Here is a 13205-nt window from a genome sequence, read left to right as displayed (position 1 = left end):
AATTTCAAATTATTCTCCATTCAGAAAATTTATAAATAGATACACTTAAAAATGTGTCCTGCTAAGAATCATTGTTATTGACATTACATCAACTTAACCTTAAATTTGGACTTGTTAAGCAAAAGCTGGGGGTAGAATGTAAATTTTGGAGGAATACTTAGTCAAAGTCCATAACAGTAAATCTATGAGAGGAATCTTTTAAGGAATTTCAATCTCTACATTTTTCATACAATGGTGAACTGCATTTTTTTCTGGTGCTTTGGCTAATATTCAGGCTGTCATTTCTCAGATATCACATTCACTTAAGGACAAATGATGATTTCCTTGGATCTGTATAGATGTTGTGTTTGTTCTCAAATTTCTATCTTAAACACTCCGTCTTTCTCTGAGACTTCTGTGTTGAAACCATAGGAATCCATGGCATTCATAGAAGTCACACTTTCTTGATGGTCTCAAATTCTTTCAAGCTCAGATGTTCAAGAAAAAATTCCCATCTGGCTAAAGTTTAAAAGAGAAGAATCATTATCTTGTTTATTTTAGCCTCCACAGGGCTTAGTATGTACCAGGTACATAAATGCCTTTTCAACACATGGATGCTGAAATAACATAAAATGAAATAGTGGTGTTGTTTTTTTGCACTTGACTCATATAAAGAAGACTCTGAGAATGCCACAGGCATCAATGCCAAATGTAATTGCAATTTGAAGCACATGATAAATGACTAGGGAATTTCTGTTAGTTCAACCTTTCTGGTGAATGTAACTTTTTACTTTCCTCTCACATTTATTTACCTGGTTGAGTGTACCAAGGTGTGGTCTGAATAAAGTATAGCCCTGTTGGTGTCCTTGGATAGGCATGTAATGATGTATTTGGAAAAAAGTCAATTAATTTAGCGAGGTCAGCAGGGTATGGTGCAAAGAAAGGGTTATTTGGAGTAGCTCAGAATTTTAGACCTGATCCTTTTACTTATCTATCTATAGAGTCTTCTTCTGTAAAGTGGAGCCAATAAAGAATCTAATTCATGGTTTGTTTTTGTGTTTGTTTTTTTTATTTTTTTGTAAGTGTTGAATAAGATTATGTTTATAAAGCACTATAATGATTGGCACAGGGTAGATGCTTCATCAATCATAGTTATAACTATGAATAGTAAGGAAAAAAGACTCAAGACCAAAAGAAAAGCAAAGCCCGAATATTTACATATATTTGCTGCCAGAATATATTTGCTAGAATGATTGTACTATGAGTAATGACATCGTGTGAATTTGGAGTTTTTAACAGTTTCCTCACACAAAAAGACAGCATTAAAACATAAAATAGCAAACATTGATTTTTATGGGTAAAAAACATTCATTTAGCTCAGTGGTTCTGCTGAGCTGGGCTGGGCTTGGCCTTCCTTGGCTGGGCTCACTCATGCAGCTGCACTCGGGTGGTGGATTGTTGGATGGCCATAACTGCAGCCACTCCTCTCTGTTCCATGTGGTCTCCCATGCTTCAGCAGAATATCCTGGGCTTGTTCTTATGGTGGAATCAGGGGTAGAGCAAATAAGCATAAGGACTCAAGAATTCTTGTGGCCCAGGTTTGGAACTGGCATATAATCCCTTGTCCCCACATTCTGTTGGCCAAAGCAAGTCACTAAGCTAGCCCATATTCAAGGGGTGGGGAAATATACACCAATTCTTAATGGGAGGAATTAAAAGTCATATTGTAAATGGTGTGATATGAGAATGGTGAAGAATTTCAGAGCCATTATTGCAATAAATCCGTCATACAAACTGGTAACTAAAATCTGTTCTTACATTCTACCATGATTAATATACTTCATAACGTCCTGGAAGTACAGGGTTGAAGTTCTAATTCTTAAAATCATTGGATTTCTATAATAGAAAGGCAAAGAATAGGTAGAGGTGGGCCTTCTCTTCCCATCACTGGTTCCAACCATCCACACCTTTTATGCAACAGTCTTGACAAACCCCTAGGTTTAGAGGTATGCATCCTAGTGTCTGGCTCATTGTTGGAAGGAAATACCCAAGTAAGATGTTTTGCTTAAGTTAGTTTGGGCAGGAAATTCAGGGGCCTTAAATGGCTGGAGCAAGATATAGAAAGAGATGGCATGGGCTCCTGTTAGGCATGTTCTCTTGGCCCTACATATTTCTCTCCATTTGAAAAAGGACAGAGGCACGGAAGACCAATGACGGGGTCCCTGAACCGAGTCTAAGAGTGGTATGATTAGTGATATGTCTGGGTTCTGTCAGGTTGTTTTATCCAGTGTCATATTGATGGGATCACATTTTAAAAACACAATGCCAATGCTCTCTTCCTTGAAGTTAGCAAGGGTGATATAGGAGTAGAAACGAATTCCCTCCCCAAATGTGTCAATAGCTGTACGTTGGAACATTTTCAGCACACATTTAAGTGGTACAAAGCTATCAGAAATTTTGTCCTTATTAACATTTCTCATTGTTATACATGTTGTCACGATGACATTACTGACCATCCAGATGTCAAAGTCTTTAGCTCGGTCCATGTTGCATTAGCTTCCATGTTATATTTGCATTTGCTGTGTAACACATTACCACAAACTAGCAGCTTAAAACAATGCTTGTTTATAAGCTTGAAGACACAGTATGGCTGGATTCTCTGCTCAGAGCATCACAAGGCTGGAATCAAGATATTGGCTGAGCTCAATTCGTTGTCTGAAGATTCTTGAGACGATCGCACTTCCATCTTCATTCTTGTTGTTAGCACAATTCACCTTGCTGTGGTTGTATGACAGAAGTCCCTGTTTCCTCACTGGCTCTCAGTTCCTAAAGGCCTTTCTCAGTTTCTAGGGGCCACTTGCATTACTACTTGCCATGGGGCCCTTTCCATCTTCAAGCCAGCAATGATACAGTGAATCTTTCTAATACATTGAATCTCTGAATTCGTCTTTCTGACCTCTTCATGCAGATTTAAAGAACTCGTTATTAGGCCCACTTGGATATTCTCTCTTTTGAAGCCATATAACTTAATCAAGGAAGTAGTAGCCTATGATATTCATATTGGATTTATCAAATTACTATCTTCAGTATTAATAGATAACAATTATATATTTTTATATTACTTTAAATTAATTTAAATTTAATTTATCTATAATTATAAAATGATGTCTTGGATTCTGAAAATCATCTAATAATCATCATAAATTAACACTTTACTATTTCTTTCAAAAATAGAGAATGGAATGACAAATTTCATGATTGGGGATAATATAAATCACAAATAGATTAGCATAAAGTGTAATATAAATAAAACAAGAACAACGACAAGCAACAGTAATAGCATTATGCTTGTGAGATTCATCCGTGTTGGTACATGTAGCTCTAGTCCACTCATTTTTCTGTCTGTATGGTATACTTTTGTTTGAATGAAACAAAATTTATTTATTCATTATCTCATTTATGAACATTTAAGATTTTTACAAATTTTTTTTGCTGTTACTAATAATGCTAAAAAGGACATCTTTGTACGTATCTTCCAGTGCACTCATGCCAGACTTATCTAGTGTTTATTTTTAAGAATGGAACATTTCCTGTATGTGTCTTCTAAGACATCAATTCTGTTTATTTTCCTCCTATTTCCTGAGAAACTCCTTCTCAGTATTTGTTGTTTCTCTTATTACTTGGAAACCTTGAAGTGCTAGAAAGCTCAGTCTCAGTTTCCATTCTCCTCTTTTCAATCTCAATACGTATAAGAATCTCATCAAGCCCCATGGCTTTAAACATTAATGACTTTCAAATACTTACAGACACATCTACCAAACCGCTTACTTGACAGCGCCTACCTGAATGGCTAATAGATATCACACGCATACTCAACACACTCTAACCGAAATCTTAATTTTTACCCCCAACTCCTGCTCTTTCCTCAGTCTTCTTTATGTCAGTTAAGGAGATTATAATGCCTTTATCTCACTGAATCCTCTCCTTTCAAGTTGAACCTGCTCTATGTTCAAAATATATCCAGAATCGATGCATTTTTAACATTTCCACCAGTGCTGCCTTAATCAAAACATCAGACCTTGTTTGACAAATTTTGAGTTTCTCCTAAGTAATCTCCTTGCTTTCCGTTTTCCACACAGCATCCATAGTGATCTTTTAAAAAGGTAGGTCATGCCATTCCCCTGGTGCTCTGCAGTGACCATTGAAATTCATCTACTCCAGCCAATTTACCCTATAATAAAATCATTTAGAGAACAGTTGAGATCTATGTCTATGACACTCAAAATTATACTTTAAAAATACCTTGTAGCATATTTGATTATGATATTATGTAATATTACATTTTTTCAGAACATAATAGGATGGTAGCTAGTGGTAATTTGTACTTTTAGATAGCATTGGGAAACCATTGTGCGTTTGAAAATTTTAGATAGATATATTTTATAAAATATGTTTATTCATATTTTATTTTACCTTAAAGATTTATTGTACATTGAAATTTCTATGTAAAATACTTCCTTAGCTTTCACTGGTTTCACATTAAAAAATTATTTCTCATTATGCTTTGAAATTGTATTAAAATAATATTTCTTTATTATTTAAGGTGGGCCTTTTTTGAAGGACTACATAACCATTCAAAGTGTTGCGGCCTCCTCCATTGTCACACTCTATTTTACAGATCTAGGTCAACAGGTCAGCTGGACTACAGTAAGTAACAATTTGAAATGCAATATACATGTTACATATTTTGATGAGAATAATTTGTTGACAGAAGGACAATTTCTATCAAATAAATTCATAGTGAAACAAAATATTGTACTGAATGATATTTTAAGTTTTCCATTCTTGCTATGATTAGTGGCCAAAATTCCACTCAAGAATTGGAGCAATGTAAATACACAGTTGAAAGAAGGAAGATAAATTCCTTTTTATATATCAACCTGTCCTATGACTGATGGCCCCATTTCTGCTTCTCCTATGCCTTGTCAGTAATACAATATTTCTTCAGCTTTTCCTTCTAGGATCCTGGGGATAATGAAGACCCTTTTGACATTGGAAAGAGGGGAAATAGAATATTCAATAAAAACTGTTCCAAGGCTGAGGGAGGACATTTTGGAAACTGAGAATGAAGTAGTGAGACTTCTTTGAGTTTGGGGAGAGGGGTGTTCTTTTGGATTGCCTTGGACGAGGAGCTTTCAAAGTGTTGGCAACTGAATCCAATGGCATTAGAAGAATGAAGACTACATTAAAAGACATGGGGGACTAAAACACAGAGATAATGCTTGACACTATTTCACAAGTACTGAACTATTCATGAGTAAAGAAACAGATAGATGGGATAGCTTCAGTAGCAAGAGGAAATACTGTGTGATATTTAGTGACAGGCAGTGAAAGAGTTAATTTGGTAAATAATTTTGATACTGATATACAAATAGTGCAATTATTCTATTTTCCAATTAAACTTATTTTATTTATCTTGTTTAGTTTTTCAAAGGTTTTTTTTCTGATTACATTCCATTGCATATTTGTGATATGATTACTCTTTTAACATTTTCTGTTCAAAATGGCTTTCCTTTTTGCCAGCATTAACAATCATTATCATCCATAGTGCTTTGAGTTTTCCCTTTATACTTAATGAATTTTCAAAATTATTACAAACAGAGGATAATTTATACGTTATTATTTAATTCTCAAAAAGAGAAATTGAAGCTTATATTCATTAATTAAAATATTGTCACATCCTTTATTTTTCTAGCAATCTCTTCTTTAACATATATTATCTTCCCATATTTAGATAATTATTTATATTTTAGTGTTTTTGGTTAAATAGTTGCTTTAGTTTCCAAAGTTGGCTGAGCTTTTGAGTACTAATTTGTTGCACTAAAATCTGAGGTTAGAATATTCTGAATCCTTGTGAAGTGTATTATAATGTTTATAAAAAAAACCTGTTAATGTGGGCATTGTGTAAGTACAGGGTTTAATACTTAAATGTGATATCTACAGACCTTTGCTAAAAGAGATTTTTAGACAAGCAGATTTTGATCTTCAAAGGTTAAAATATTCAGTCTTTGTCCACATTTATGGCGAAAAGGGAAGTCGTCTACAGAAGTTGTGTCAGGGTGAGCGGCATTAACTGTACGTTCATTAGAAATTCCAGCTGCATCATTTGGATAAGCACTGAGGAGAAAAAGTGCTAAGGTGGAATTCTATGACAATTGTACTAGAAAATTTTAGCTTGTTTGAGAGGAAAGTCACTTAGGTGACAAAGAGAGCTCTGGAAATAGGCTGGATATTTTTAAATCAATTCTATGGTTCAAACGCCCTTTTGCTCCGAATGAGTCACTTCTATTAAATGCTAAAAATATACAGATTATATTCCAATCACACTCACTTTATATCAACTAAATTATACAATAAAAGCAATATTTTACCACACATAACATTCTTGTACATTTATAAAATATTAAAATGTGCTCTTATAATAAAAGTTTTATCATAGGTTTTAAAGAAAAATAATAATCTCTTTAATTTAGCAAGGTCATAATTAAGGTTTTAATAATATTTTTCATGAAGTAAGACTATATTGTCACAGAATATTGAGAAAATTCTTGTCTCATTGAACTTATTGTAAGACTTAGGAGAAAGGGTTAATATAGTAACATAATAATCCTCATTATATAAATCCTATTAATTAGACTGAAGATCGTATTCCATTTTCACGGTTTTTACATTCATCTGTATGTGCCTGTAGTTCTGTGCAGTTTATCTCTTGCATAGATTCATGTATCTACTACCAAAATTAGATAAAGAAACGGTCCATTCCCACAAAGGAACTGCCTCCTGTTACTCCTCTATATCCACATACTCTCTCACCTATTCTGGGACCACCACCAATCTGTTCATCTCTATATTTTTGAAATGTGGCAAATGGTATATAAACAGAATCAAATAGTTTTTTGAGATTGTTATATACTTTTCTCTAAACATAGTAGCTTTGGGATCCATCCTGGTTGTTGCATGCATCAATACTCAGTTCCCTTTTTATTGGTTAGTAGTATTCCTTTGTATGGATGTAATAGAGTTTGTTTACCCATTCACCCATTGTCAGACATTTGGGTGGTTTTCAGAATTTTGCTATTACAAATAAAGCTGTTATCTATCTGTGCTTTTATGTGAACATAAGTTTTTACCTAGTACACAAGGTTGAGTTTTAAGAGTACCTTTTATATTCCAGATAAGTGCTTTCTCTGATATGTAGTTTGCAAATATTTTCTCTCTGTTTTTAACTTGCGTTTTCATCTTCTTAACAGGATTTTTTTTTTTTTTTGCTGTGCAAAAAGTTTTCAGTTTTAACGTAGCCTAATTTATCAATGTTTTCTTTTAAGGATCTCGCCTTCGCTGTCATATGTCATATGTAAGAACTCTCTGTCAAGCTCTAAGTCCAGGAGTATTTTTCCTATGATTTCTTTTAATAGTTCAATAGTTTACATTTTACATTTTAATCATAGTCTATTTTTATCATAGAGAATTATCTATTTTTTATTAGCAAGGAATATTTTGTTTCATTTTGCTTCATGTGTTCTATAATTCATTGTCTGTGTTTTTTTCTTGCTCCCTTTGCATTAATCGGCATACTTTCTTTTCTATTAGCCTCTCTATTATTTTGGTAGTTATATCTTCTTCTTTTTTTTTTTTTTGTGAGAAGATCAGCCCTGTGCTAACATCCGCCAATCCTCCTCTTTTTTTGCTGAGGAAGACGGCCCTGGGCTAACATCTGTGCCCATCTTCCTCCACTTTATATGGGACGCCGCCACAGCATGGCTTGCCAAGCAGTGCGTGGGTGCGCGCCCGGGATCCGAACCAGCGAACCCCGGGCCGCCGCAGAGGAGTGCGCGTACTTAACCGCTTGCGCCACCGGGCCGGCCCCTATATATCTTCTTTTTAACTAACTCTAGTGGTCACTCAAGAGATTACAATGTACGTCTTTAAAATATTAAACACTGATATAAATTGTTTAAGTCTACCAGTGTGAAGATACTTCATAGATGGTTAAATGACTTTAAGATATTTGAGTTCCTTCTGACTTATCTGCTATTGTTGTGGTACATTTTAATTGTCTATAAATTTTAAAGCCAAAATCCACTCCTATAATTTTATACAGCCAATATTTATTTAGATTTATCCTTTCTACTGCAATTTAGTTCTTCTTTCTAATGCTGAGCTAATCTGGTATCATTATTCTTCTTCCTGAAGAACACCTTTAGTGCTCTATTCTAGTTGTATCATTAATGAATTCTCTCAATTCTTATTCATGTTAAAGTGTATTTATTTAATTTTTATTCTTGAAGAATATTTTTGCTGAAAGAAATAATATCATCTTGGCAGTTATTTTTGTGTTCACTTCACAAAATTTCATTATTTTGATTTCTGGCTCCCACTGTTTCTGTTGAAAAGTCGTCTATACTGCTTTGAAATTAATGTCTTTTCTCTGGCTTATTTTAAATTTTTCTTTTGTTTGATTATCAGCAGTTTGACTTGGGTGCTCACAGTTATGATTATGTTTCTATTTATCCTGCTTTGAGTTTATAGTGTTATCTGAGTCTATGATTTGATATATATATTAAATTTGAAAAATTAGCATACTCTCTTCATCCTTTGATTCTCCATTATTCTCTTTCTAGTCTCCTTCTGGGATTCATATTGCATTTCCATATTTTTCTTTTCAGAGTTTTCAAATATCTGCTGAAATTCTCAACCTTGTCTTTTATTTCTTTGAACATTAAAAGATAGTTTTTTAAAAGCATATATCTGATAATTCTGTTATGTGAATCTTCAGTTTATCTGTAGTCAATGTCTACTGTTTCTTCCTGGTTTTGGTCACAATATCTTCACTCCTTGTATACATGCATATTTATAACTTAATTCAGAAAAACTTAACATGAAAAAATTTTTATGATAACTTGAGGCCTAGGATGATGTTATCTTCTTTCAAAGATAATTTATTTTTCTGCAGAGGACTAGCAGCACTAATGGGTCCAGGTCACTTTAATCCAATCAATGATTGAAATGAGTTCAGGCTGAGCCTCAGTACCTGTGTGGACAGATCTATTTCTGCCTCATCTACACTCATAGGGTGTAACTCTGTCACTAACCCAAATCCTGGAAGTTTTCTAAAGTCTTCATTCTTGAAAGACACCAAGCAACAATTTTGTCATTCTATTCTCAGGCACCCTCAAAAGATTTGGTCTTCTTATCAGGCTTCATATGCCAGATTTGATCACTACTCTGGAGCCCCTTTTAAAAAAATCTTGACCTTCTAATTCTTCAATGACTCAGTACCTCTTTGAAGCCTGAAAAACATTTTAATCAATTTTTCTCGCTGATCTCATTAGGATTGTTTGTTTGAATAACCTGGAATAGAATTCTCCATTATATGTTATTCATATAATAGTTAAATTCAAAAATCAAAAAACAGCTTCTTCTAGTATCATATTAGCTTCAGTAGTACTCATTGAGTACAAAGTGATATTACTACTGGGAAAGACTCTCGAAATTTTAAATAGTAGCTCTCCTATCTTTAGAAGATTAAAGTTGGCACTGCTTTATTTTTGTCAGTAATTTTCAACAACTGTGAAATGTGCAATTTGTTTTGTTTTCAACTGTCAATTGCAATTTTAAAAAACAAGTAAAGCCACCACGGTAATAACGACAGGACTAAAAAGTTTTGTTTTTTCTTTTTGAGAGAGGGTGAAATGTATTACGCACAGTCTAAGCACAAGGGTCCTAATCAGTTCACAACAATTGCAGCCACGTGTTTCACTTATATTTTCTAAAACAGCTTATTGCCTTCTTCCCTTTTCCATTTAGACATATACTAAGTTGACTACTCCACAGAAGTTCCAAAAAATCCCAACTACCTAGCTTGCCTAGTAGAAGTAGTGTGTTTTACATTTAAAGCAACACATTAGTTTAATACAGAGAACTTTTATAAAAGAAAAGCAAGAAAATAATTTGATATTGGAATTTAAAGGTAGTATATAACTTCAAAGTAAAAAGAAAATATATCTACCTATTTTGAATATAGAATACTAAACTTTTGGATTACAGTGGAGTTCCTAGGCTTTGTAAATTCATCTGATTTGCTTAGGCTGTATACCTGTGCATATTTGTTTGTTTATTTTGGTTTTAGTTTTGTCTTTACTCTTTCCCTTTTAGAACAAGAGCAATTCCTGTTTCAGAAGGCAGTCTTATTAGTATTTATCGATCTGGCTCTAGTTTTTATTTATTCTGAAACTATTTTCTGATTACTTTCTAAGTTTAATAAAACATCTCTCCTCCTTTCTTCTATTTGCACACAAAAAGACTTTTTTTTTGAAAGATGCATTGTACAAAGGTTATTTCTTATCATTCTCCACTGCTGTCAGTTCAGGATCTATCTTTCATATGTTGGTATTGTTTTAACTCCCATGTTTCAGCATGAACGATATTTGTGATAAAATATTGGGCCACCTAGAACATATTACCATAAGCTAACAGGTTCTCCTAATTTATTTTTAGGAGATGATGGAGATAAGATTGTGGTTTAATTTCCTCTGATCCAAAGAAACTTCATATTTGTGATAGATTTTTTATTGACTTAATAAAGAGTGACATTTGGTCCAGGTTAACTATTATTCACAACAGTTTTCATTTCTGATATATTACTAGAGAATTTACTCAAATTTGACCTCACTAGATCAGATGGCATTAAAATAAATAATTTAAACTTTTTGTTGTAATAAGACAATCACTCTCCTCATTGTTCTAGAGTATTAACTAGACTCTATTATCAGACATTCAAAAGTGGTAAATATTTTTTCTTTATATCTGAGTAATCAGGCATGTTGTATGCCATAAATTAATATAGTCTCTCAGTAGAAATCTTGCTTTTATATTGAATTTATCAGATGTTGCATTGTTTTTACTTTCACATAAAAGTCTTTCTTGGCTCATGAGATGATAATAATTGTTAAAAAGAAAAATTATAACTGAAGAAAACTACATATATGAATAGTTATTTATATGTGTATTATATGCATGTATATATATGTGTATGTATACATATTTATATGTATATGTATTTATTATATGTGCATATACACATAAAAACATGCATATCATATATTCTAACCCATGTAGCTATACAAAATTCTCACCAGAGATAAGAACACAATTTCTAATCAATGTCCCCACCTGCATCTTGGAGTAAAACATGTGCAGCTTTAAGTTTTCATCCTTAGAAAATGATGAAAATTGGCAAAGACAAAGCAAAGTAGTAATGGCAGTTGAATTTATCATTGTCATGTCTGTATCCTTTCTCTTCTCTTTGAACACTTAGAGGAAAATTATTATCCCTTTCTGTCTGAAAATTCCAGTGTGACTTTTAACCTGGTTTTAGTATCAAAACAAAGTCAAATAATGGACAGTCACCAGGTTCAGAAAACCAATCAGCCAATTAATCTTTCTGCAATCACAAGGTCTGTTTCCAATTATCTTTCCAATCTTAAATTGTCTTTCTATAGATTGGATCTCTCTCTCCACATATGTGGTTGTCCCTCAGCTCTGGAATTCAGAAGGCAATCCTTTTAAATACCCACTCAGACTCATTAGAATTAAAGTCTAAAATTTCCAAAACAGAGAACTATGTTATTTCAATTTGAATCAGGGTCAAATCAATTGAGTTCAAGATGACGTGGCCATGAAAAAATACGAAAGAAAAACAAAAACAGATAGGCACTATAGCCCATTCCATTCAGTGACAAGAACAGTTCACATAGAAGATGGAATGTATATGGGGCTAGGGAGACATAAAAAAATATTTGGTTATTTGGAAAGTTTGGTTAGTTAAATAAAAATTCCTTTGAACTATTTATGAAAAAATCATTGTATTAGGTTCAATTTTCATTTTTATTTTAAATCAAGTATTTATAATTTTCATTTTCCTTAACTCTCGAATAGTTCTTCCAAGTAAGACTTGTTATTTGCACCTAATGTAATTCTTTTTGGAGAATAGATGCTCACTTGTCCATTTCACCAGTTCTTCCAGTAGGCTAAGTCTGGGGACATGCTTATAGTTATAAGTAAACCTTAGTAACATCTATAAAAATTTCCTTAATCTAAATCACCTTCTTATTTTCAGGTATTTTTGGCTGAATACACAGGACCTCTGCTAATATATCTCCTCTTTTATTTGAGGATCCCATATATATATGACGTGAAAGAGAGCTCTAGAAGATTACGCCACCCAGTGGTACAGTAAGTAATACACACAGTACCTATAGATTAAGGAAGAGATGAACTAGTACATAGATATTATCTTAATAAAGCTTGCTTATAAACCTAATTAAAGTGGATTCAATTTTAGGGAAATATATTTTAGGTTACCATAAACAATGTACACATGCCAACTTGCAAATTTATAAACAATAACTGTTAAATATACTTTAGAGTAGAGGTAATTTAATAATGATCATAATTAATAAGAGAAATCTGGAAATTTAAAAATATCAAAAGAATCTTAAAATTATCAAGTTGAGCACCATATACAGGGCTCAAAATACAAACACTTCTTTAAAAACATGGGTAACATTGCAAGGGAAAGAAATAATGACCTAACTAATAAAAAAGTTTTTACAAGTTGTCTTTGGTAAGTCAAAATCCAAAATTAAATTTTCCTTTGAAGACAGGAAAAAAAAAATACCAGGACAGTTATCGCAGCAGAATATATAACTATGGTATTTAGCATATTGTGGAAATAATGTCTCTCTCTCTCTCTCTCTCTCTCTCTCTGTCTCTCTCTGTCTCTCTCTCTCTCTCTCTCTGTCTCTCTCTCTCTCTCTCTCTCTCTCTCTCTCTCTCTCTCTCTCTCTCTCTCTCGGCATAACAAATTAAGGAGAAAGAAAATAATTATTCAAGATGCTACGTTGAGATGTAGGGTTAGCACTTTGTTTTTTTAAAAAAGAACCTGATTATATGACTAAACTCTAAGTGAATTAAGAAGCAAAATTTAGGTCATATGGATACTAGAAGATAGAGAATGATTTGACTCCTGGTTTTCTCATCTCAAATTAATCTTTCCCTTCTCCTTAATGTCTGTACTCGAGCACACTGGCCTCCTTTCTTGTCCTGATACCTACACGTTCCCTTTCACATGGGGCATTTACACATGCCATCTCTCTTCCTCCATC

At 33.2% G+C, this 13205-nt stretch overlaps 1 protein-coding gene across 1 annotated transcript in view; it reads left to right on the top strand.

Moving 5' to 3' along the window:
- Positions 1–13205, top strand: part of TECRL (trans-2,3-enoyl-CoA reductase like) — a 108236-nt gene that overhangs the window by 60173 nt on the left and 34858 nt on the right. The window contains exons 4-5 of the mRNA XM_058546388.1: positions 4583–4686; positions 12158–12273. Coding sequence (XP_058402371.1) covers positions 4583–4686; positions 12158–12273 — 220 coding nt within the window. The remainder of the gene's footprint in view (positions 1–4582; positions 4687–12157; positions 12274–13205) is intronic.

This window comes from Diceros bicornis, chromosome 8, assembly GCF_020826845.1.
Source record: "Diceros bicornis minor isolate mBicDic1 chromosome 8, mDicBic1.mat.cur, whole genome shotgun sequence".
NCBI lineage: Eukaryota > Metazoa > Chordata > Mammalia > Perissodactyla > Rhinocerotidae > Diceros > Diceros bicornis.
Note: the sequence above shows the minus strand (reverse complement) of the source record. Positions and strands in the feature narration are given on the sequence as shown.